General features: G+C 30.2%; 2 protein-coding genes and 1 long non-coding RNA gene across 7 annotated transcripts in view; 2 read left to right on the top strand and 1 right to left on the bottom strand.

Annotated features, from left to right (window-relative positions):
- Window positions 1-7,229: 7,229 nt before the first annotated feature.
- Window positions 7,230-8,774, top strand: LOC136972906 (uncharacterized). The gene has a single exon (XM_067267569.1). The coding sequence runs from the start codon at window positions 7,230-7,232 to the stop codon at window positions 8,772-8,774; it is 1,545 nt and encodes a 514-aa protein (XP_067123670.1).
- A 4,284-nt stretch (window positions 8,775-13,058) lies between these two features.
- On the bottom strand, window positions 13,059-25,017 carry LOC136972903 (uncharacterized). Its single transcript, XR_010880409.1, has 3 exons — window positions 24,834-25,017; window positions 15,760-15,839; window positions 13,059-13,161 (listed from the first exon to the last, which is right to left on the bottom strand). It is a non-coding gene; the product is annotated as an uncharacterized lncRNA (long non-coding RNA).
- The window catches only part of DIP2 (disco-interacting protein 2), a 98,853-nt gene continuing 89,283 nt past the window's right edge, over window positions 17,313-26,882 (top strand). For all 5 annotated transcript variants that reach the window (XM_067267548.1, XM_067267551.1, XM_067267549.1 and 2 more), the window contains exon 1: window positions 17,313-17,387. The gene's annotated coding sequence lies outside the window, so the exon portion shown is untranslated. The remainder of the gene's footprint in view (window positions 17,388-26,882) is intronic.

A 26,882-nucleotide genomic window follows, 5' to 3' on the forward strand; every position in this document is an offset into this window, starting at 1 on the left:
TATTACAAGGATGAATTAATTATATTAAAAACATTAGTTGCATATTTTCGTAAATATTTAATTTTGTCTGTTAAATTTAATAATGACATATTTTTATTATTCAGAAGAATTTCGTCGGCGTTGCTACCTACGTGTAATTTCTCACTTGTTGGTTTTATTAGTTAAATGCATAATTAAATTACCAAGGCGTTTAGAACATACAACAACATTCGTCGGTCTCATATACAGTGTATTCTCCACTCTAATAGAGTTGTCCTTGATGTCACGACAGCTAACCTTAGAACGTCGCCGTAGGAGTTACAAAAACAAACTTTCGTTTGCTTTTAGGTATCGCACACATCGACACGTTTGTGTTGCGCTCGACTGTTAGAATTATTTTAAAATAAGAATTATTTTTTTGTATATTTATGTGATTCGATATGCGACGACGAGTCGGTCTAACGAAACAAGTCGGCATTCACCTGCTGTTGACTCATCTTGTTTAACAAACTTGTTCCTTCCGATCGTGTGGGAACGTGTTCTTGTAGGTAAGTATGGCTATATATCTGCTCGAAAAACACACCCGAAAGTCTCGGCGAATATATGAATATATATCGATCGAATTTCCCCGTTTTTTATTTGTTTTTTAATTAGCCGCGAAGAGACATAATTATTCTAATTAACCCGAAAATATATAAGAAGTAAGCTCGAGATTTAATATTTAACGCTTATCTTATAATTATTTACATTCGTAAATTCGGAAAATAGGTAATTTAATTTTGAAAAAATCATACAAAAACTTCTGAATTGAATGTAAACAACGTGTGACGTAATGCGTAGGTAACGACTACTTTCGTTTCCTGTTAGCTATTGTCAATGTTTTTTTATGATTCAACATGAACTTTGTGCAAAGAAAAGATACATAGTTGATTAAATATATAGAAGGTTGTGCAAATTTTAATAATTACAATTTAATTCTAAAATGATATACATACCGTAGAATAATTATTAAAAATATAGATTATTTTTACAAATTTTTGGTAAATAAGATATTTAGTGTACCGTATACGAACGTACAGGAAATCGGTCTGTTGTATAGATTGTTTTATTTGCTACGTCTAATGTTATCTAATCCGTTTGTTATCTCCCGTTCTTGTCGTGAAAGTTGCTGCCATCATTTTTAGTTTTTACTTCTATATTTTACAAAAATATAAGTAATTTATTTTAAATTTTTGTTAATTTGATGAATTTCTTATTTTTCATTACTATTTTAAGTTAATTTTATTGTTACACAGGCCATTAACTGTATTAAGTATCATTTGTCTTAATTAAGTAGATACTATTGAAAGCATTGTACACAATTAACTCTTAGATGTTCGGTTGAGTTAACATTTTTTAAAAAAAAGTATATAATGGAACAACTAACAAAATAAAAATTGTCTTTATCAAAAAAGTTTTAATTTCAAACATTGTATTTTGATACTTGCCTCATCTTCCCTATTACATCTAGCGTGTAATCATATAAATATGAGCAATTATAAAATTCTATTTTGTAAACTTAAAACTGTTTTTGTTCATCATGTACATGATATTTTTAACACTAATTTTGGTTAACGTAACCCTTGGTGCCAAGATGGCGGCTCGTCATTGATTCCAGCAATTAGAAGAAAGGAAACAGTGGGGACGTACGTTCTAATCTGACCTAACCTATTCTAATAATTTGGTTGCTAGTAATTATGGTAATTTATTAGAATATATTAGGTTAGGTTAGAACGTGTGTCCCCCACAATTTGAACATCTGTAATACGATGAGATTTTAAATAAATATCAGTAATACAATATTTAAATAATTTACTTTGATGTTTTATTGCTTATGAAACGATTAATTTTTCAAAATATTATATATTAAAAATCATTTGTTTCTCTCAAATTTACTTGTTATTGATATAAACATCATAAACATTATTGAGCTAAACGTATATGATAAACATTTAAAATAATTCCAAAACATTCAGTTATTAGTAATATTTTCATATTTATTATTTCATTATTGGTGTTGTAAAGAATGTAGGAAGAATTTTCTCAAAATATTGAGTTTAAACACTGCAAAAACCTAACAAACCGGCGATAAAATTATACACAAAGTGCCAACATTATCGCCTGTATTAAATGGGCATTGTAGGGTAACAAAATCTGATGATGCCCCAAAACACAGACCAAAACGTTTCACTTTGTGTATAATTTTATCACTGGTTTGTTAGGTTTTTGCAGTGTTTATTTTTGTCTAATATTAACCAGTTGTTATCAAGTTTTGCCAGTATAGTTTAATATAATTTTTGTTTCACTTTAAATTATAAAAACCAAATTATTATAGTAGTAAAAAGTAGTTTGCAATAAAATTAAATGATATATGTGCTAATGCAACAGAACACAAATAACTAACCATACCAATATAATAGCGGTGTTAATTATTCCTAAATCTAATTCATAGACCATTGTCAGGATTTTCAATTGATAGAACAACAAATTCAAAGAAACAAATTTAACCTATGTTTGAATTCAAACATATATTAAATTTATTGTTCTATCAATTAAAATTCCTGATAATGGTCAATGAAGTAAACCAAAAATGTTTGACAAAAAATTAACACAGCTGTTGTATTGGTATGGTTATTTATTTATATAAAATGAAATATTTAAATCAAATATTGTCGAATATTTAGAAAGATATTTCTAAATAATATCTTCGTTCTTAATTTGACCTATTTTACTGTTAGTACTTAATTATATACAGTCAAACCTGTTTTTATGCGCTCTTTTTATGTGCGATTTTTATTTGTGCGATTTTTTTAATGCGAATTTTTAATTTGTGCGGTATAGTTGGCGACTAGTCTCGTGCGATTCGTCATGTCTTACGTTGACTTATTATAGCTAAATAAACTTATTATAGCATAAATGCACTTATTATAGTAATATTATTGCATGAATATGTGAAAAATGAAATAATTTACTTTTTAAGTCAACAAAACACCAACTGGACAAAAATATGTAAAACAGACGATAGACCAGACGATGCAGTCAAGTGCTGACATCTGTTGTCAATAAATTCTATTTCGTACGGTTTTGAGTTATTTTCTATGTGAGACTTCTTTTATGCGGTCCCTGTTGACCGCATAAAAAAAAATTATTTTTTAATTGTGTTGCGAAAACTATTATTTACAGCCATTCGTGAAGTTTCGTGAGATTTTTTTTATGCGTTTTTTTTAATGCGGTCCCTATCCCCCGCATAAAAACAGGTTTGACTGTAATTAGTAACTCAGTCCTAGGAAAGAATGAATACTTTCTGTTAATATATTTATATTATTAACTGTTTAAACACTTAAGTTCTTAAATTATTTTGACTTCAAAACAAAATTTAGTTAGTCTGTTATTGATTTGTGTATTGGATTTTTATTAAAAATAGCTATATTTTTTCCTATTTTAAAAATAATTTTTTGATTTTAAACTTATCTAAATAAATAACTCTGAATTAAATTTACAAATCTTTAATACGACAGTTTCGGGAAGAGTAGGAAATGAGAAGATGTTTATTTCAATTTTTAATCAATTTAGTAATGTGTTGTGTACATTATAAAACAATGAATAACTATATAAAGTTCCTGATTATAATAAAAGAAACTATAGTAATTAATAAATTTAAAAAAAACTAAAAGTTTTATTATTTCTTCTACAAATTATGATTAGACTGATTATAAAATAAATTTAATTACTAACTAATTACATACTTAATAATTAACAATTTTTATTGAGTTACTAAAAGTTTGAAAAGTAAACTTAAGAATTCTGTTGATTTAAAAATATTCAAAATATAATTCCATTAATAACTTCTGAATTATAAGGCAGAAACTGTGGGTGCCACATTCAGTAACTATGAAATATAGTAGCAGAAACGAGAACAAAAAAAGTTAATTTGAAATAAAATATTTAAATCTTTTTAATATACAGATATGACTCTCTTAAAAAAAATTGAGAAAACATGATTGTTTCTTTTTTCCTCATGTTAATGGAGATATTTGTGGATTACTATTCAACAAAAGACATTTATATGAGTGAGTGCTTGCAGTGAGATCTACAGGTTTTGTTATATACCAGGCATGGGCAAACGCGGCTCTTGCCGAAAGTGCTATCCTTCCCTGCCTTACCACACTATCCGCTACGACAGTACAGAACTGCGGCTCCCATACATTTTGAGAAACCTACATTTCGGCTCCCACTGAACTCTTGCTTGCCCACCTCTGTTATATACAGTATTTTAGTGATTATATTACATCTACAGTATATTAAAAAATCTTAATTCCTTAAAAATTTTTCCTTGCTGTTTATGTTACTAGGTTTTATAGAAACTGGATAGGACAGACAACGTTTTTTGTTTTCTGATATAAAATCTCTGTTGATGGAATTTTGTTTACAGTATTTTCTAATTGTAAAAAAATTTTAAATTAAGCATATTTTTTCTTTCAAACTTTTTATTAAACATCAAGCCTGAACTTTAAAACTAAACAAATCACTAAATGCTGGATTATTTCAGACTGTATCTTGGTCAATTGATAAAAAAAAAACGTTTGGGGCTAAAATTAGATGATGCCTATCTCTAAACCAAAATGTTTTGTATCAATTAATAATTGGCCAAGAAACAGTAAAGTAATCCAACATTTAGAGATTTCTTTTTATTAAATATAACATATTAATGATGCATTAAAACTAAATATATTCCTTTTATTTTTAATATACAACATATAAGCTATTGGCCTGTAATTGTATAATTGTCGGCTAACTAATAAATAAACCCTGATTTTATCAATTCGTGTTATCAAATTTTGCAGATATTTTTTTATCATCACAGTAATAAATAATTAATGAGAGTAGACAGTGTAGTAATTCAGGAACACAATAAATTTTACTTTGATAAATCTTTTCTGTCATTTGACTATTTTCACTAATATAACTTGAAAATAAGATAATAGAATAAATTAGAATACTTATTAAAATTAAATGTAAAACTTTTTTGACTTCTTGAATTATACTGTGTGTAAATTGAATTTATATTTAAGACTGTATTTACACATATATAGTGTACACTTCTTTCCAAAAGTATTACTCAAATATTGGGGGGTGGCATGTACTCTGAATAACTCAAACACATGTATTAACTTTAAAACAATTTATTGTTACCAATATTTGTATGTACAGTACATACCAATCATAAGTGTAAGAAGTGCCTCTATTCCTTTGATGATGATGATAAATTACTGTTCAGAAGAGATTTGTGTTACATGGTGTTATCGTTACTTCAGCCCATTGAATTAGAAATTGATGTTACTTTAAAATTTTTGGATATCATGTCTGTAGTTATTGACACCCTATCAGACACAATCCATTTACACATTTGAGACATTTCCAAAAAATTTCACTTCCATTTGTGATACGGCTATCGTAAATGTGCCTTAAAAGGTCAGTTTATTGATGTATAAAGAGATTGCAACGTACACTCATTCCTCCTGGTATTATCATCATTCCATATTCTTCTTTCTGCAGTTTCCTCTTCATACATTCCCAAATTCCTTCAGAACATTAGATGTAAAAGCAGGTCCGGTCGTCAAAACTGAAGTGATCGTAATCAGTTCTGGAAAATTTGTTATATCATCCTGCCATTATATTGCACCTGCATGAAAATTCTTTCTGGTAATTTCACCTTTAGGAGCATTTTTCATTTAAAAATCACTTATGTAGTGTTGCCATCAGGCCAGTTTTTAAATTCATGGTCTGGATTAATTATTGATTTGTTCAGTTTTCGTAGAAATTGTGAAATTATGATGAAACAAAATAAATTTATAAAAAAATTTTTATATACTTATTTTTATGTAACTTTTCTTAATTATTTTATATAATTTATTAATATATGTATCTATTACTCATGTTAGTTTTCAAATTTCTCTATTTATATGATATATTGCAAGGGTGACCAACAAGTCGATTGCCAAGCCAGTTTTGGTCGATCGCTAGCGATGTCTTGACTTAATGTATTATATTTGTAACCGAACACAACTGTATGCATGCAGTTATGACTCGACTCATAAGCAGTGAGTGCACTTCGTACTGAAACAGTGTATAAACATAGTATGTATTTCACACTTCCCCCTCCCCACTTAGACTATGCCTATGACAACAAGTCAATCGCGACACATTTTTACGATAAAAAGTAGATCTTATGTGCACAAAAGTTGGCCACCCCTGATATATTGTATCAGATACAATGTGTCGACTTCAGACTGTTGTTATTTATTTTTGGATATGCTGCTACATGTGACTATTGTATTACTTTAATATTTATATCATGTACATGTTTACCTTTTAATAAAAAAAAATATTTATTTTCTACTCACAATAGAATAAACTCAATTTTTTTTTATTTCTAAGTATAACATCCTAATTTTAAAATGTCTGGGCCAGCCATTTTGAAAAGGTGGCAACACTACACTTATGCTACTAACTTGTTTCCATCAGCAGTGATGACTAGCATGATGATATAATTATTTTGTAGTGCTTCTTGAAAATTTCTTAAGAAATTTAATTTTAAGAAAATTATTAAAGAACTGACAACATGCCTTACTGCTATAGTGACCTTATATCTGAAGAATGGCTGACAACACTGCTGTGGTGTCTTTAAACAGCATCAGCAATGCTAGTTGCATGTGCATTCATTCTATTATTGGTGTCATTACTTTGATAAACAGAATTAAGCATTGCAAGTCTTGTATTTTATTTTACTTAGTCTCTATCCAATTGTTACATGAAAAGTAATTTGCATTTATTATTATAATTATTGTTATCTTATCACTACAGATAAATGTTGGGAATATTTCAAACTAGCAGAAACAAAGAATATACCACTAGTAATCTTGTACTAAACAGCTTTTGTGCAAAGGATTAGTGACTGTAGGCCTTTACAGATATTTTGTTTATGGTTATCAAAAATTACATGATGAATCAAACTGGTTTAATGCTGAATTTAAGAAATGTTTTATTAGTCAGTTGATAAATTCATTTCACAACTGACTTTACAGGAAATTGTTTCAAAGTTGGCTGCTGTTGAAAGGTTTTCATTTAAATAAATAACAAGTCAGTTTATAAGGCAAAGTATAATCTAGAAAATTTAGCCTTCCATCAAATGTAATGTAATATTATGGATAATGATGAATTATTATAAAAATCTACATACATCAAGGAACACCGGAGATGTAACAACACTTTCTGGAACATTGGGCAACATTGTTGTTGACTCCCCCGATACGCCGAGGCTCTTCGCATTTGCCAAGACACACAAACAAGGTCGGCAATTACGACCGGTGGTGGATAAAGCTAGAGCCCCTACTCGTAAACTCGAAAGGGCCGCACACTCATTGATAGCCCCCCTAATGGAGGGCTACTCGTTCAACATCGCTAACTCTGTGGACCTCATTTCTATCCTTAAGGATCTTCCCTCTCCTCCAATATTCATCACCGTTTTGGATTTTAAATCTTTGTATTCATCACTGGAGCTCCCCCCAGCGTTTTGCGCTCTTAGGGACCTCCTCCTCGGTATTGTTGGAGACCGCACTTTGCACAAACAAGTACTGGAGATGGCCCATATGCTGTGCTATGACTCGTTCTTCATGTTCAATGGAGCTGTTTACGCACAGAAAAGAGGGGTCCCTATGGGGAGCCCGGTAGCTGGAGACTTGTGCGAGATGGTCATCAGACAATTGGAACATAAGGTCCTGCCGCACTATCTTCCTGACATCATGTTATACAAAAGGTATATCGACGACATCATCATATTATGGAGAAATATACCTGATGTGTCGGCATTCGTGGAAGCGGTTAATGACAACCCTTATGGCTTGACTGTGGAATTAGAACAAGCTAACAGCACTGGGGTCCATTTCTTAGATCTAAACATCAGCATTGAAGGCCCATATATACACACTTCGGTCTACCGTAAACCTGGTATGCCCTCTCTCTACATCCCTGTTGGGTCATGTGACCCATTCCAATACAAGTCCGCCGCTTTCAACACCTTAATTAAGAGGGCGTTTTCGCATTCGTCCACTCCAGCAGCACTGGCCACCGAATTGGAGCATGTCAGACGCGTAGCAACCATCCACGGATACCACAAGCTCGTTAACAGATTGGTTAATCATCACCGTCGCACAGCACGTATCTCCGACATCCGATCCCGTCTTGCCAATCAACCTGAAGATGAGTCACGGATCCCCGTCACGTATAATCCGTATGTGGCGACGTTATATAAGAAGATTACCTGCAAGCGCCGTATTAAGATCGCATACAGAAGACGTCCCACCATCTTGGACATACTCCGTAACGGGAAGGATCCCCCCGACCCCAACAGGCTTCCGGGCGTTTATTCCATTCCTCTTAAGGATCACAGGTTTGACAGAAACCTTGTTTACATTGGCTCAACCAAGAGATCTTTGGGGATCAGATTACGTGAGCACAATGCTGATATTCTGCATGAGAGAAATTCTACGGCACTCTCAACTTACGCTACCGATCCGGACATCGAAGCGGCCCTCAACCAAGCCAGGCTTATCATTGCATCGCCTCACCCTGAACATCTGAGGTGGTTGGAGGCTATCTCCATTTACAAACACAGCCGCACCGCCACCTGCATTAATTATAAAGAGGAACTCAATTTGTCCACCGCCTGGCAGACCCTCATCGACACGGACCTTTAATCGCCATCTGCTTGCACCATATGCGCATGTCTGACCAGCTGCATCGTGAAGCATTCGATTTCGGTTTAAAAATAACTCATTCTTTTATTCGATCTGCGTTCCTCGTTTTTTACCGTCTGAAGAAGAACTACAAAGTTCGAAAACGTTAACGGAAATTTTTTCGTTTTGCGTCTAACACCGGTAAAAGGTTCCAGAAAGTGTAATTATTATAAATGGAAAAAAAAGAAGTGATAAAAGTAAATGAATTTAAATTAAAAAATGGATAAGTTCAGCATTTTTATTGGATCTATTAATGTATAATCAGCTTGCTGTACGGTAGATTCCAATGTTAATCTGTCTCTGTAATCTAAACAAACACTTTGGTAGATCTCACAGCAAAATTGCTGTGAGATACGTCTACCAGAGTGTTTGTTTGAATTACAGAGACGGATTAACATTGGAGTCTATTAATCTTGGATTAGTGTTGCCATGAAAGCTGTACATCTGAGACAGTTTGAGTTAACTGATGCTAAACTAACTTTTAATATTTCATTGAAACATGACATAACTGCTGTAATGAGTGATGGAGCTTCTGCTATGCAAAAATTTAGACAACTTTCCTTGGAATAATCATGAATTGCATTTAGCAGTCTTGAAAGTACTTTATGTTAAAAGAATAATGTTCCTAATGAGCCATCATTGCATAATAAAACGTTGAAAATACAGACACAATTACCTTATAATGAAGACAGTGAATCTGATGTTGAAACTATAAAGATTGTTGATGTTCAATTACGATCAAAATTAGAGAACGTGAGTACAAAAAATTCTCCATAAAGAATGATATACTACAGACATTTGATAGAACAAGAAAATAAAGAATTAAAACTGATTTTGTATTGTAAGACCAGATGGAATAGTATGGAGTTGTAAGGTTTAGATTTGTGAGAATAGGAGGTCCAATTAAAAAAGCTCTGATTGAATTAAACATACATGTTATATGGAATAAAGATTACTTGAAAAGTATTGAAATATTATTATCAACATTAGAATTGCAGTAGAAAATTAAGCAGAGATGATTTGATGTTATTAACTGCTGAAGGTACTATTAAATTTTTAAAATTCTTTAAAGATCTTTTCTAAAATAAAACTGCAGTAAGTCCTCACTCATATACAGACTAACATTTTTGATCCTTCCTCTGGATCTTTATCAGGTCAACAATTTTAGAACTGGAATGCTTTTAGAAAAGGTTTTAATTCCAAAACCTAGGACTTGTTGGAGTTTTATTTTAGAAGGTTCGTTAAAGAATTTTAGTACCATCACTCCAGTCTAAAGGAATTTTGAGTATTAAATTTTTATTTAAAAAATTAGATAATGTGAATAATGAATACATAATGAATTTTTGTTGTAGTGAAAGAAGAAATGCTTAAAAATTGAAACAAGACCGTTGTCTTTCTCATAAAATTTCTCCATAACCCTGAATTGATGCAAAAACATACAATCTTTTTTTTTTTCCAATTAAGATCAAAACCAGAAATGTAAATAGCTAAAAAAATTTCATAACAGACTTTTTAACAGCAATACTGACTCTTTAGAAGAAGTTAGAAACCTTGTAAACCCGAAAATGAAGAACTGCCCCTTAAAAACAATTGAAATTAGAAATCAAAAGAGTGCTTGAAGAATTTAAAGTGAAACCAGATGATGATAAATTTCAAATGTTGACAAAAGAATTCATATTTTGAATCTAGTGGATAAATGTCATCCAATCTATCACAACTTCTAGAGAGACTGTATGCTATCAAGCCAACATTCACTAAAAAAGAAATGATTTTGTGAGAAAAAAAAAAGATATTCTATAATTGATATTTTATCTGTTTATATATTGAATTCCTATTTTATTTGGTTAGGTCGTCCATTAAAAGAATTTAATTTTATTGCAGTGCTATTTAAAATTATTTATGAAAGCATCTGTTAAATAAATAATAAAGTAGTACACGTTTATAATATATTATTATTCTGATGATTAATGTAAATTAATCATCAGAATAATAATATATTATTATTATTAATGATTATAAATTTATATTAATATCCTTATGTGCTTGGAAAAAGTAATTTAATTTAATGACAACAATTTTAAAATTTTTTATTAAATAGATTTTTTGTTTGGAAAATGGTAGAAAAGAATTATGTACTTTTTTGTCATTTTATGTTAAATCATTTATAACAATAAGATATTATTTTGAATTTTGTATTCGTATTTATAATTTATTTTCTTCTATACATAAAATCTAATAATTGCAGTACTGATTCAATCAGATTCTTTTTAAATGATACAATACAATCAAAATGCAACCATTATTTACAGTGTATGTGTATTTATGGCTTCAACGACATCCATGTAACATCAGTACATTGATAATCTTTTTCATTTTGTGAGCCAGAGTATTAATTTAACTAGTATTTTAGTAAATTCTTTTTTATTTAACTATATAAAAAATACAATGTTAGGCCTGTAGTTTTTAAAAATAAATATTTAAAAAAAATAATATAAAATGCTTAATTTAAAATTGTTAATAAAAATTTAAACAGGATTCAACAGATGATAAGTTATAAAATTTTAAAACATCAGGAAATGTTTTCAGCTTTGCCATAAATAGCATAGTAGAAAGTTTTATTTCGGGTACCGACGATAAGAAAATTTAAAAAATTAATAATAATAAAAAAGGCATCTAAACATAATTATTTATCCGTATGAAAATAATAATAGTATACTTAATTGTTTTTAGACTAAATACATTTGATTGATATGATGTGATAGATTTGCAATATATTAATTGTTTATGCTAGTTAATAGATTTCAATGATTTAATCTCTTGCGGTTATTATTAAAAATATAGAAATATAGCTTGTTATTTATTTGACATTGGTAGTATAAAAATTTCGCATGGTTTTAGCTTATAATAGCTAGACCTACAGTAATGCATTTAATTTGATAACGGATGATGATGATGATATTACTGATTTTGCTGTTAAGCGGAGTGAGTAATGATTAATAAATTTTCAATTAATTCAATTAAATATTTAAATTCAAAATTTGTTATTTTTTAAATGATTCGGGTGTACTATAGATTACTCCCTATGGAATTTCACGACTTTGATTATATATTTGAACTCAGGGGACCGAGACGAGTTCAACAGTACCCTATTTTTGGACCGGAGACGAAAAATAAAAAAGTTATCATACTTTTTCACTTACCATACTTTTTTAATGCTCTCTTGAAGACGGCACCATAGTTGCTAGTACTGCCATCTTGCGGTAAAGTCTGCAAACCATGACGTTGGACTACGGTCATCTCCCGGAGGGTTAAACACGCGATACGAGAGCAGAGAGAGCAACGTGACTTCTGATCATCGCACGATCGCCATTTCGGTTAATGTTACTTATGGCAGCGAACATGGCGGCCCGACTGACCTCTCGTATGGACACCACCACACGCCGCCATGTGCTAAACTAGTGATCGATTCACGGTAGTTCTTGAACAAAGTAAAAAAAGGGGGAAACGTCTACTAAAGGCAATTTTAACGGCAAGCGACGGGACTCCCGATTGCGATAGCGAGGCCGACTTAGTGGAGAGCGACGCGACTTCCTATCATCGCGCGATCGCCGAAAAAAGTATGATAACTTTTTATTTTTCATCTCCGGTCCAAAAGTAGAGTATCGTTGAACTCTTCTCGGTCCCCTGAGTTCAGATATATACCCAAACACACGAAATTCCATAGGGAGTAATCTATAGTATACCCAGAATGAATATAAACATCCAAACCCAATAGATATACAGGGTGTTCGGAAATTCCCGTTACAAACTTCTAGGACTTGTAGAGGGGAGTGAATACATAATATTTTGATTAGGAACCCATGTCCAGAAACGTACCATTTCCATTCTACGGCGGTTTCAATTCAGATGTTTAACTCTTCCACTTCTGCTTGAGGAATTTGAATTAGCCATGATGCAGTGCAATTATTAGGTAACTATTCGAAAGGAGGCATAACAAAACATCCATTTATCACTTAAGCACATTTGTTTTTATTAACACTTAAACTTTACATGTTTACATTATTCCAAAACAAAAAAGAACTCAGCATACTATATGTACAGAACAGTACTGATGCATTACAACAGCGGCTCGATGTGGCGACCACCAACATTCTTACAGACATTGTACCTACGAAGCATGTTCTGGTGCACTCTGAGACTTTTCTCTTTCCCACAGCAGAAGTGGAAGAGTTAAACATCTGAATTAAACTGTACGTTTCCAGACATTGGTTCCTAATCAAAATATTATGTACTGTACTCGCTTCTCTCTACAAGTCCTAGAAGTTTGTAACGGGAATTTCCGAACACCCTGTATATTAAAGCCATAACATTTGTCAGTAGAACATTGTTAATAATTGATATTATAAAATAATTATATTGTTAGAAATATTAATTTTTATATCTTGAAAGAATATGAATTGGTCTAATATAATAAATAAAATTGAACACATGGCATAATTATATCTTAATGTCACATCTCATTAAAAATGCACAATATATAAACATATTTCATTATCATTAATTATCTAAAACTTTATTGCTTCTTAGTTAAATGTCTTTATATTTTATGGATACAGTTCTCATTGGAATTTGATTCCTCTTAATGGAGGCATAATTGTGGTACTTGAGTTAACTGGAATGAAACATCTATATGGTATAGATAGATTAAATTAAATACTAAAAATTTAAAAATATTGTAAAATACAAGTATTTTACAATAGAGCAAAGTGCAAAAAGCTTTATCACTTTTGAATTCTAAAATATCAATAAACTATAAATAAAGTTCATAATGATGGAACAGTTCCATAAGTGATAAAGAAATGGGTTGCAACAAACTCTTTCTTGTAGACTATTACTGGGGCGGAGTTTTATTTGCCTTGTAGTTGACCTCTGTTGAAACTGCTGTAAGAATTTAGATAATGATAAAAAATTACAAATATTGTAAAAAACATGTAAAGGGCAATGTCACACTGGATCCAACTCCAACAGTAAACTACAAACTTTCGCTCCAACAGTAGCCTGTAAGAAAAGGTCTGTTATGAGTCGTTACTTCATCAGTTGTGGAACTATTTCATTATTATTAAGGCTAAGATATTTTAGCACTAAAATTATATAAATATGCATGCAAAATAGACACTTAAAAGTTCAAAATATGTAAATTATAGGCACTTTTACCGAAAATAAGCTTATAAAAAGTTTCAATATTAATCAAATCAGGAGCTATGGAGAAATTAATCTTAGTTTCATAGAGGTTACCAGCATCAATCTGAACTGAAGAGTAAAGGAAATTATTTGGAATACATCTAAAATTATTTTGAACAAACCGAGCAGCAAGACATTGCAACTTTTGTATCCCCAATTGCAAATGAATTTTTCATTTACTAAAACATATAAGTAAATAAAGGATAACTGAAAACTGCCATTCTTTAAAGATAATCTGGATTGGACATTGAATTCAAATTTAAGAGGCAGCTGTATCATTCATGTACGTACATAGGCAAGTCATCTTAAAAATATTTATTGCTAAATATATTTACAATATGAAATGCATAAAACTTTGTTGGAAAATAGATACAAAATAGATACTGTCTATTTGTATTGTTTTTAAAATGTTAGTTAACTAGTTTTTTTCTAGCCAATCACAACAGCAAATTTAAGAGAAAGTAAGTGATTTTTAAAAAAATATGGTAAAATATGCAAACTTTAGGCACTAATGAACAAAATAGGCATTTTTAGGTACTGTTACTTTTTGATATATCAGTCAGCATCCTCTGATATACATTTTAATACAAATGATCCTAAAATTGAATCAAAGGAACAAAATAGGCATTTAGAGCAATATCCTACCTTTAGTTATTATAAATTTGTTTTTATAGTATTTTGAACTTTTAGAAGAAAATTCATATTAAATTTTTAATAAGAATTTTCCACTAGACTCTTAAAATTACAGTAGAGCATCGTTTATCCGAATCAATTTGGGACTGGGGTTGTTCGGATAACCGATCATGTATGAAAAAATATATTAACCTATCCAATGTTGAAATTTTTCTCCGTTGCGTGTCGCTTTGCGTTGAATTTTCGTCGATTTTAAGCCTAACGAAAATTTTTATAATAATAATCGAGGCTATTGTATCGTTAAAAATTATTTCTTTATTTTGTACAAAATATATTGAAAAATATAAAAACAAAAAAATTATACTTTAGAAGTTAATCTAGTATCAAAAACGTTTGATTCAGCACGACACAGTCTGACTGGAAAGCTTTCGGTTGACCAGTTTTCAGATAAACGATGCTCTACTGTAGCATCAAAATACAGAATGTTATGTTAACATTGATTGGATAATTAATTTTTACATATATATAAAACAAATTTAAAACTTCAAAATTTCTTTTAATCAACTTTACAATCAATTACTTTATTAGATGTTAATTAAGAAGGTATGAATAAAATTAATCTGAAATCACTTGGATTGTCATAATTTTCTGATTCTTAAAATGAAAATCAATCATAATACTCAATAGCCTAAACTCCAGCAAAAAATCCTTTACTTACACAGACATATTCATCCATATTCCATTGGACATCATTAGGCTGTAGAATTGGAAAATGGAGCTGTGATGTTTGAAAATTTGAATGCAACATGTCATTGCAATGGCTCCATTTTCCAATTCTACAGCCTGATGATGTCCAATGGAATGTGGATGAAAATGTTTGTGTATTTTGCTGGAGATTAGACTATTGAGTAGGGTGATTGAATACGATATATCCAGCATTTAACTGTTGTCTTTAAAAAAAAAAAATTAAATTTTTAAAATTTAAAACTGAAGGAAAAATTTTTTGATAAAATTATAATTATAATGACTTTCTCATAATTAATCTATTCAAAAATCATTGGCTTTTACTTACCATTATTAGTGATAATTTAGATGAACAGATCTGCTCATAGTTTGGTGGTGGTAATAGTCTAGTTCTGCTTATTTTGAATACTGCTTGATAAAAAAAATTATTATTATTAAACATGATGCTTTATTAATGTAGAATGCACTGAACATTTGTTAATTATAATTTTACATTATCCAGATTAATCAGAAAGCATATTATCTGAAAAGAAACATTTTCAGATAATTATTAAGGTTCACTACTTGAACCTCAAATAATATTTTGTAGTTCACAAACTCCTAGAAGACTCCCACTATTTACCAATGCTGATTTGTATTTCCACTAAAAAGTGTGATAAGAACAAACAGATACATGCACACTCATAACTTTTTGAAAATTACACAATGTATTCCCTCTTATTTTTTTCAATTTCACTATATTAGAATGATGTAAGGAACAATCATGACCTTCCAGGAATGTACTACTATGTCCCAGTCAAGAGTTACAAACATCTGTTTTGAGAGTCTACCAGCAGTGTTCAGTGGTAGGCTCTTGGTTTTATCTGAACACTTCAATGGTTAAGCAATGCATTGCTGTTAAAATAGCAAATTCTTCTTCTTTTTAGCGTTGTCCCACAGATGTAGGGTCCGCTATTCGGATCTTCGAACACCACTTTGTTCGATCCAGGGCATCGTCTGGATTCAGGTGCAGAGCCTTTAGGTCTGCGTCGATAGCATCTTGCCATCATTGTTTCAGTCTTCCGTGTGGCCGTAGGCCATTCAAAATAGCAAATAAAAGTAGAATTTTTTAATATCAGGATTCATTTTTAACTTTTATATTATTTAGAGTTAAAATTATTATTTTATGATAGAATTTTAAAATTGTACTTATAGTAAAATTATTATTTTATATAAACGTTAATTACAAATAAAAATTAGCACATGAAATGGACAATGACTTTGTTGTTGTGTTATTGACAACTATCAGCACTACATCTTCTAAACCTAAATTCTCTCTCAGTACAATTGTTTCATCCTGTTACCTTCAGTCAATTTATGCTTCATTAACAAATACTAATGAATGGATGATGAGAGGATAAAAGGAAACAGAAAATTAATAGATTGAAATAAGATGAGGTATTAGTAACAAGAAAATTAAAAATAGAACTATAAAATATATTTAATGAATAAAATACTTCAGTTATGAATAATCACTGTTTTTTTCCTGCAACTTTTTAAGATAAAAGTTCCTTATCCAACCACAGGTACTGCCTAAATCTGATAAAAGAATTCATTTATCAATATTTTAATGTATTAGAATTAATCTCATAAATTTAATTCATGTACTATAATCTGTTTTATGCTAAGTATCGATATTGTTTAATGATATCAATGAATTTGTTTTAAATTTGTAGTAAACTTTTGGATTAATACTTCTTAAATATCAATATTTTTAAGATGTTTTTTTTTTATACTATTTTCAGTTTGTATTTAATTTTATATAATTTTAATGCTATGAAATATATTGTGATATCTTATATTTTTCTTGAAAGTTTATATATCTGTTTATATTTTTTTTAGGGGACATAACACAAAAAGGTTATGAAAAGAAGAGAGCAAGGTTACTTGCTCCTTATCTCCCATCATATGGTGCAGGTCTGTAATAGAATTAAGAGAATAAAATATATTTATTTCATAAAACATTTTTTATATATTATTATGAAAGTTATAATATTGCTTTGGATTGGATGTTGGTTTAAATATGGATGAAAGCAATTATTCAGCTCTGTTTAATCTTGTAGATTATAGATATTTTAACTTATGGTTTAACTCTAATCCACATGATAAATTTAAGATTTATATTATCTTATAATGTAAATATAATTTAAAAATAATTTATTATTAATAATTATATAACATTTCCCGGTTTATTTTTATTGCAGTTATATTGAAATGATTTTTTTCAATAATTTATATTATTGCAATGAATTACTTAACACTGCTAGGCATTGTAGGAATTCATAATGTTAAGGTGCTGCAATAAACCATAAATTTGTGTAACTGTTCTAACAGCTTTATCAGAAATTGTCGTCTCCACTCTTATTTGTGTCAGTGTGTACCAATGAATAACAACGTTTTGTATTTCAATTTTGTTTTGGTGTTTCTTCTGTTTTTAAAATTATTTTAAAAAGAAAGTTGCATCTTTTAGTTTCTGATAAATAGCAGCTAGATTCAAGATAATTACCTAGAAGTTCTGTACCCTTCTATAAGATTACTAATGTTTCAGCTGGGGATATAGAAGTGGATGAGCACTTGTTTTATAATTTCGCAGAAATATAATTAGCAATTTACTGTATTTCTTTGCGACTTATTGATACATTATGTGATTGATTAGTGCTATAATGCCTTTACACTTAGCGTTCTAGTTGCTTATTCTATACAAAAATTTTATAAGTAGATGTTATATGTTGTTCTTGACCAGATTAACGGACTTGTTCCCGCAGATTTGTGACAATCTGTAACAAAATGGATAAGTTTATTGTGATGAACCAAACTCCAGCACAGTGAACATGAACTGTTGGCTTCCAACTGACATTTTAACTTTGACATTGAAGTTTCTCCTGACCTATCAAGTTCAAAAGCTGACAAAGGAAGTCTGATTTCTTTTTTAAAGAAAATGACAATTTGGACAGTTATTTATCATATGGATTTTTGTGGAACACTGATTAGGATAACCTTCACTTTATGTGTATAGTTTTTGGGGAAACACTCAACAATCAGGCTATAGTATCCAACAAGCTGAAGTGGCATATTACCAGTAAGCACACTGGTAAATCAGAAAGAATTTATTTTATTCTTTGCATTTATTAGAGGGAGACAAGAAAACAGCTGCTAGCAGTACATGACTAATGAACACCCTTGACTGACCACTGAAACAACTGATTGCCAATAACTGAACTCCAAGGACAACTGACCACCAAAAGTTTCTAGTCATAGTTTGTTAATTATCTTTGGAAAATCAGCAAGGTTTTATAATGCTTGGTTTGCTATATGGATTAATGTTGACACAAAGACAAGTAAAATACAAAACTTAACTAATTTTCAAATTTACTGGCAACTTTTTATTCTGATTAGTATTTGAAAATTAAGTATTGTTATTTCTTTATTCCTGACTGACAAAAATAAGTAAGTTTTTAGAAAATTTGAATAGGGATCTTTGGTGAAAATGTTCGTTACACTTGAATATGTTGGAAACTCAAGTAAAGCATGTTTATTACCCTTAATTATGTTGGCTATTCATGAATATAAGCCAACAATGAGCCACTGTTAGTTTTGCCACTTTGTTCAGTACCGTGACTATACTAATATTATTGAATATTTGCATGGATAGCACAAAATTTTGTCATGGAATAAATGAAACTATTTTTTAAATTATTTTTTACATGTCATTTTTAAATCTCTTTCAAATAAATTGCTTTATTAGTCATTTATAATTTTCATAGAAATTATGGAATCACACATTGGAAATTATTCAGTAACTAACTGAATAAATTCCAGCATTCTGTAAACATTGGAAGAGTGAAAAACACTAAACCTGCAACTGAAAATTTTTTGTCGGTTACTAGAAGTCAGTTTTCATGATTGTCAGTTGTTCTGGTAGTTAGTCTGTAATGGTCATTTAACTGGCGATAAATCTGTGGCAGTCAATTGTCCTGATTCAGCTGTTAGAATGGTAAAATGTTACCATAGCTGACATAGCATAGTCTTGAAGCACTTTTAAAATTGCAGAACTGATAGCCAAAAATATGAAACTTTACAACAGTACTCTCACAAATGTCCAAGACACCAAGAGGCTAGGAACACAAACCATGTCAAAGTGATTAATTTCAGCCAGGCATCAAGAAAAATACATAAGAAGATTGTCTTAACCCATTTGTTTCTGAACCCATGTTTAGTGGAACATTATTACAAAATGTTTTAATTTTTAATGTCAGTTGGTTTACGTATGGACAGTTGAATTAGAATTGTTAGAACATCAAATATTGTCGATGTGACGATGGATTGAAAATCCAGAAAAGTACTTAATCTGAATAGATATACTGACCCTTTTTTAACCCTTTCAAGTTTATTTCTAATGTTTCTGTAATATTCAGAAACAATTATTGTTTTTGGTGATTGGCTATTCTATTCAATTGTTTTTACTACATTTGTTACAATGGTTAGACACAGAAGACAACTCTTACTCCTTTATTGAAATTGAAATGCATTTCAGATTTTTTAGTCCCTCTTTAGTCAATTTTACAATTGTTATTCTGACATTTGATAATCTATATTACATTTATTGCTTTAAAACAATAATAAGTAATGTTTACAACAAGAGATTAATAAATATCCTACCTTACAATAAAATTTAAAATCTTGTAAAATATTGTATATAAATATACAATATTTTACAAGGGTTTTATATTTCGTATTTATGTTAATACTCCATTTTTGTTTCTGCTCTATATTTTGAACTGTGTTGTATTTTTACTCATTCTTTTAATATTTATTCTATTTGTATGTGGTCTATTCTATTTGTATCTGAAGATGGCCATTCAAAATGGTTAAAAACATTCATAATTAAAATTTATTTGATGGAAATTTATGATTGTTTTATTATCTGTCATATTAATTTAAAATTATGTTAACCTCTATGACTAATTCTTAACACATTTTGATTAAAATGTGTTAAGAATACATGTGTGACCAGAGGGTCGGCACCTCTTTAATGCCTCTTCAGGAATGACACCACCAGGTCTTGATTGATTCAGAATCTGCAATGGCAATTTGATTTGAAAGTGTGTCATGTGAATGGATTCGAGATGGAGTGAGAACAGCACAGCGGAAGTGACTCACGCAGAGACCACGTTAACGAAACAATGTTTATTGGTAAAGGACGAAAAACTCATTATATTACAATACATAAATCCTCAATAGTGAAGGCAATAGCCAATATAGGGTTTGATAGGCCTAATTTTATGGTACTTGAGAGAGAGAGAGAGAGTTTACATAAGATTCGCTTGGCGATAAATACTTGAAGTTTGGTTGATTTGCTTGTAAGACAAAGTTAGTCCAGTTAGGCAATCAAGTATTTCGATTCGGCGACAACGTAAATCAAAAGGGCACTTAATCAGTTCAATGGATGACAAAGTTACTCCAAAGGGAGGCACAGAATGCACATGAAGGGTTACGGAGCCAGAGATCACAGCAACTGTAGGATGGGGCGACGACTCATTTTCTGGCCGACAACGTTGATCCCAGTCTGTTATCACCTGGCTAAGAGGTCAACAGATCATGGGAATGCGTCGCTTTCATTGTCAGGAAAGTGTAAGTGGAGATTTTCTCGGGTAGCTGAGGACAACAATTGTGAAGCATATATGGCGTCGTCGTCGATTAAAATAATTTTTTTTTTTTCTTCTTTCTTTTGTTAAAGTTCGGATTCTCACACACGTATTTATTTCAGTGTTGAATAAAAAAGTTTGTTAAAATGTTTGCAACAATTTCAAGTTTTGAAATACTTGTAATAAATTTTGTAATAGCATGAATTGTATCTTTGCAAGTTTAAAAATAGACAGGTTTTATTTCCAGATTAGATCTGTTGGAATTATTTGTTAGACTAAACATGCATAAAAGATAGATAAACTTCAGTTTATATATTTTGAATGTTGTTTTACAACTTTGTGGTTGAGCATTTTGTTATATCATTAATGAATAAGAAATTAGAAATTGCTTAAATCTAAAGTTTAAATTAAAGTAAAAAAAACACCATATTTATTTGAATAATACATGCTCTCGAGTAATCCACACACCCATTTTGAAGTTAATGGTTTAAAATAAAGGAAGAAACTTGACCAATTTAAACTGTTATATATTTAAAAAATTTTACTAATTTACGGTTGTAACACAATTGTAACCGCTTGCTGTTTTCCAGCATTCAATGTGGCAGCACCCAGTTTAAAAGTCTACATTATATTTAAAGATAAAGATACATTATCTGCAATTTGTAATAATGTATTTTATAATGAATTAACTTACTAATTAAATTAGAGTAAGAGTTATTTTTGTTGTTTAATTCAAATTGAAGGTATAAAACTGCTAATAGACTTATAGCTTAAACAAAGAGATAACATAGACATAAATATTATTTATTGTTCATCTCAGTTCTATATTTAATGTACTTTATTACTTTCTTGGCTATTATATATAACAGAGAGAAAGTATGGCAATCAGTCAAAAAATTACCCCCCAAGATTTTTACATTTTTGGACTTAGGACACCTTGAAATGTTGAGAAATGCAAACAATTTTGGGGTTTTTTCTGAATGTAAAGATGTTTGTTCATGTTGTGTGGGGGGCACAATTTCATTCACCTTTGAAGCTGAATAACTTGTGTTTTTGTCAGAAATTTCTGAAATTTTGCAGGGAGGTTTGTTTATCAGGAGGATTGATTCTATTAAATTTTGGTGATTAAAGGTCAAGGGGGTGGGAGATAAAGGAGGTCCTATGTATCTCCAGTAGGTCAGACTTAAAGATGGTTTTACTTGTTATTAGCATTTAAGACTTTTTATAAAACCCATCTCTACCCTCAAAATTAAGCTTTTTGCCATTTTACAATAGTTAAAAATATGGTAACAGATGGTGCCAAAAAATGTTGTCATGAAAGTTAAGCAATTTGTTACTGGATTTTTTTTAAATCTATTTTCACAAAATTAGTCACACAGAAACATTTAATTCTATTGCTTCTATCAACTGCAGATGGTCATTACATTAAGTAAAGAGATCCAGTTAATAAGTAAAATATATCACTAGTAAAATAAGCAAAATGCTTAGTAATTGGAAGCACCCTGGACTTGTGGGTTGCATCATTAAATTTGTTGCAAATAAACCGCACGCTTGACTTTATGTTAATTTTTTGGAAAGTACACAGATTATTCGAAGCCATACAAACTTCTGAATTATTGGGTTAATTCAGGTTGTTTTAACAACCTGAAATTAACCCAATAATGTGTGCAAATATAAATATCTTATAAACCTGACTTTTAGATTAAAGCCATATGATTGCCAGATTATATCAGGCTATATTAATTAGTGCTATTAATGATTAAATGTTAAGTAATTTGGTCAAGAGGTAGGTGTTAGGCCCCATTTCTTGATAAATTTAATGATTATATAATAATTAAACTAATATTTAATAATTAATTTAGAAAGTTCTGGAAGAAGTGGAACGCTAACCCTTAACTCCCACATACTAAATTAGGCCAAATTATTTCATGTTTAAACATTAATAGTAGCATTAACAGATCCTGATATAATTCAGCCATTATTTGGCTTTAATCTAAAAACATGTGATCACATTGTGTTCCAGCAGCATCAGCATACCGCAATGTGTCGTAGTAGTTTCCTGTTTATGCTACAGTAGCAAATAGAGAGTTCAGACAATTTGATTACATGTGTGTAATAATTAAGAATAATGTCCAAGATCAAGTATTTCTGCTGGAACTCTTAGAACAACAATAAAATTACAGTTTCTATCTGTTGAATGACATTTGCACTTATTATTGATGCAGTCTCTCATAGGAAGTAAACCCTGCTTACTTCCTTAATGAGGTTAAGATGGCATATTGCTGTATGCATGTGCGAAAAAAATGCCAACTACACATTGTAGTATGTTGACAATGCTGGAATGCATTGCATTTATTTTTTTAACAATTGGCATTTTTCAAAATGCTAAAACATGTTGTGAATGCTTATAAGCATCCATGATGTGAAATTTCTAGTTGTGACTGTTTTTGTAAAGCTACAATTCACTCTGGTTGTTTTTCCATTCATTGAGTATTTTTGATCTTTGAACCTAATACATTTATATACATTTATACAGATATGTTACTAATATTTGATTATTTAAGTTTTTCATGTCAGTTTATATATCTTTTTCTACGTGAGAACTGTACATTTAGAATAAATGTCAAACTAGGTTAAATAATAATTATGGCATGTTTTCCGGCTTTTTAATTTATTGAATTTTTACCCTATCATTCATATTTGTTTGAAATAATAAACATTTTAATTAACAGTTAAATCTTTACACATTGTACCTTTATTAGCAAGTAAAATTGTGGCAATGTATTATCAGAATTTAACAGATTGCACTAAATAAATTATTCTTTACAGATTAATAATGATTTTAATTGCCATTGATGATTATTATTCACTTGCAATTAATAATAATAATTTACTGCTGTACATAAGCATTACTGATATTAAATATGATCTATTTGTTTTTAAAACCTTAAATATATTTTATATATATATATATATATATATAAAGAAATGGAAGTGTTTGAACTTTGTTGTCAAGTGAACAATGACAACAAAGTTCAAACACTTTCATTTCTTTATAAGGACATAGTATACAATTAACAACTTCAAAACTAATGAAAATCACAAAAATAAATACAAGAACTGAATTAAATAGATACACTAAATAACTGAACATTTGAACACTTCAGAACTGTCCTAAGTTCAAATGATTCCAAAATAGAATAACTATTTTAATACATTCATGTTTTTGAATATCCATTTTGAAAGATGCTGTAGCCTTTGCTCATTGGCTGAGAGTCACAACTTTGGGAGTCCGTAGTTTATTTAGTTTTTTATAAAAAGATATGCAGTAATACTAAAATAGTATGTTTGTAATGTTAATTTGTGTGACAGTTTTTCAAACAGGTGTGGGGTTCGGAGATGTTAACATGTTTTATTGTGCACGTTTTGGGTAGGGTCCTGCCACCAGGTGTGTTTTACCGAACACACTGCCGATTGAGATGAAATAAATGATTAAGGCGCGAGGGTAAGAGTCACTCCGAAGTCCAGGAATGAGCCTCTCAGGAGGAAGAATACAGAGTCAGATATAATCAATTAAAAGGGAATTTATTAGCAAAAAAAAAATGAAAGTTCGGAACAAAGTTATTGAATCCGATTTTTGGAAATTTGCCTATCTTTATCTATACAACGAGTTGGGTACCTAACGGGGGGTATTCGAAGTACGCGACTCACAACATACCAGGTAAACAAGATGTCTTCTCTCATCTGTTCAGACACTCTGTCAGTCTCTTGGTCCTGTTTCACTCTCTCTCTCTCTCTCTCTCTGTCTTTCTGTATGTCTTTCTTTTTCTGTCCCTCTGGTTTTCCTCTGTCCTGGTTCTGTCTGATCGCCTCTGGTCAACTCTCTTATCTGTTGTCCTGAGTGTTTTTCTGGTTGGGCTGGAGCTCTCCTTTTAAATACTTTTAGCATGAGAAGGTTTGTCATCCGGTGATGATTTATTGCAGTGTCGTCATCGGGTGATGATTTATTGGTGGTGGTGTCATTGTAGCTGAGATGATTGTTTTATTTTATTTGGTAATGACATCGAACTTTTGTAGAGTCATCGTCGAGTTGATGTGACTCATCTTTGTTTTGTGACAGTTCTCATCATTATTCATTGATTGCTTTGACTAAGTTCTTCATTTAATGTTTAAACATTGTAGAAGTCCGAAAGAGGGGGAATACGATGTTTCCCATTTTTATGTTTTTAATCCTTTATAAATTAGTTTAATTACTTAATTGCTTCTTCCTCTTTTCCTTGGCATGTTGTGAGATTTGGATAATAAAACATTTTATTCTAATTTGTTTATTTAAATTGTTTTAAGTTGATATTAAAATTTGGAAAAGGGGGAGTCCCTAGATCGGTAAAATAGGAGAATTTCCTCTTACAACTTCGGTTGTTGTTTAAGATACTGTTAAAGTTCTAACAAAGTTTACGTTAGAACTTTAACTTAGTTCTCTGAAAAATTGATTAAAATAGAAATAATAATAGTAAATAATAAATATTGATAGTGATTAATAACTTACTGTTACTATTAACATCTTCAAATAAACATAAATCAATTGCTTAAAACAAAATGAACACTAAAACTGGAACTGTATGAAATAAAGTACACGAGAAACTTTTCTCTTTCCAGCAAATATATAAATATAGAAACAAACATTTTTGGTCTGATATATAGACCTACATCAGGTTCACTAACATTCTTAATTAAAATTCTTTTTTGGAATATCAAATTACAAATTCAAATTAATTTTTCAAATATACAAAAATATTTTTTTAAAACGTTACTATATATATACAAAATACAAATATAAGAAAAAAATTTTCTTGCGTACTTTATTTCATTTGCTTAATTGAAGCATTAGATGGATATAACAAATATGTAAATATTTTTGGCTAATCGGCTGTCTTTAGGAGTCGGAGAACAATTCAACCAAACAGCATTGCTGTGGATATGGAAATGTATCAAAGATAACAAATGAACATTAATAAATTTAAAGTTATACCTAAAGACAGTCTATTGAAAAAGGAGTCAGCATTTATTCACTTTCGCTGTTTTGGAATACAATTTTTGACGATTGACCTTTCATTGTAGGCTACTTGGCCATCAAAATTTAAAAAATTGTCTTAAAAACAGTGAAAAAATATCCACATTTAGCTGTTAAACCTCACAAAAAGTAGACAGTTCTGTTCTGGTGCTAATCCTTTTGTTGGCACACTATCTTTAAAAATAACATTAAGAAATACAATTAAATTTTTTAATAAAATTTAATTGTACTATTTAATATAGTAAACACATTGTATTGCATTAAAAAGACTACTTGTTCAGGATATTTCATCTAAATCATTATTATAACATTCCAGGGTCTATACCAGGCATGGGCAAATGCGGCTCTTGCTGAAATTGTTAATTTCTGTTTTTTATTATTAATTTTACAATTTTATTTTTATAATTTTGTGAAAATATTTTTATTAAAAAAATTTGATATTTGTTTTATATTATATAATAAAATCGCGTGCCTTACCATACTATCCGCCACGACAGTACAGAACTGCGGCTCCCATGCATTTTGCAAAACCTACATTTCAGCTCCCACTGAACTCTTGCTTGCCCACCCCTGGTCTATACAGTTCCATTGGCCCAACCTTTAGATAATAGTCACAGAATGTTTTATATTGGGACCACAATAAGAAGCCTAGCAATTCACATAGCACAATTATCAACATTCCATACAATTAATTTA

The sequence above is a fragment of the Centruroides vittatus genome, unplaced genomic scaffold (genome assembly GCF_030686945.1).
Source record: "Centruroides vittatus isolate TY-2023 unplaced genomic scaffold, ASM3068694v2 contig_3060, whole genome shotgun sequence".
Classification (NCBI taxonomy): domain Eukaryota; kingdom Metazoa; phylum Arthropoda; class Arachnida; order Scorpiones; family Buthidae; genus Centruroides; species Centruroides vittatus.

Bases quoted from the DNA above. Each gene is read 5' to 3' on its own strand.
- LOC136972906 (XM_067267569.1), top strand. From the start codon at position 7,230: ATGATGAATTATTATAAAAATCTACATACATCAAGGAACACCGGAGAT.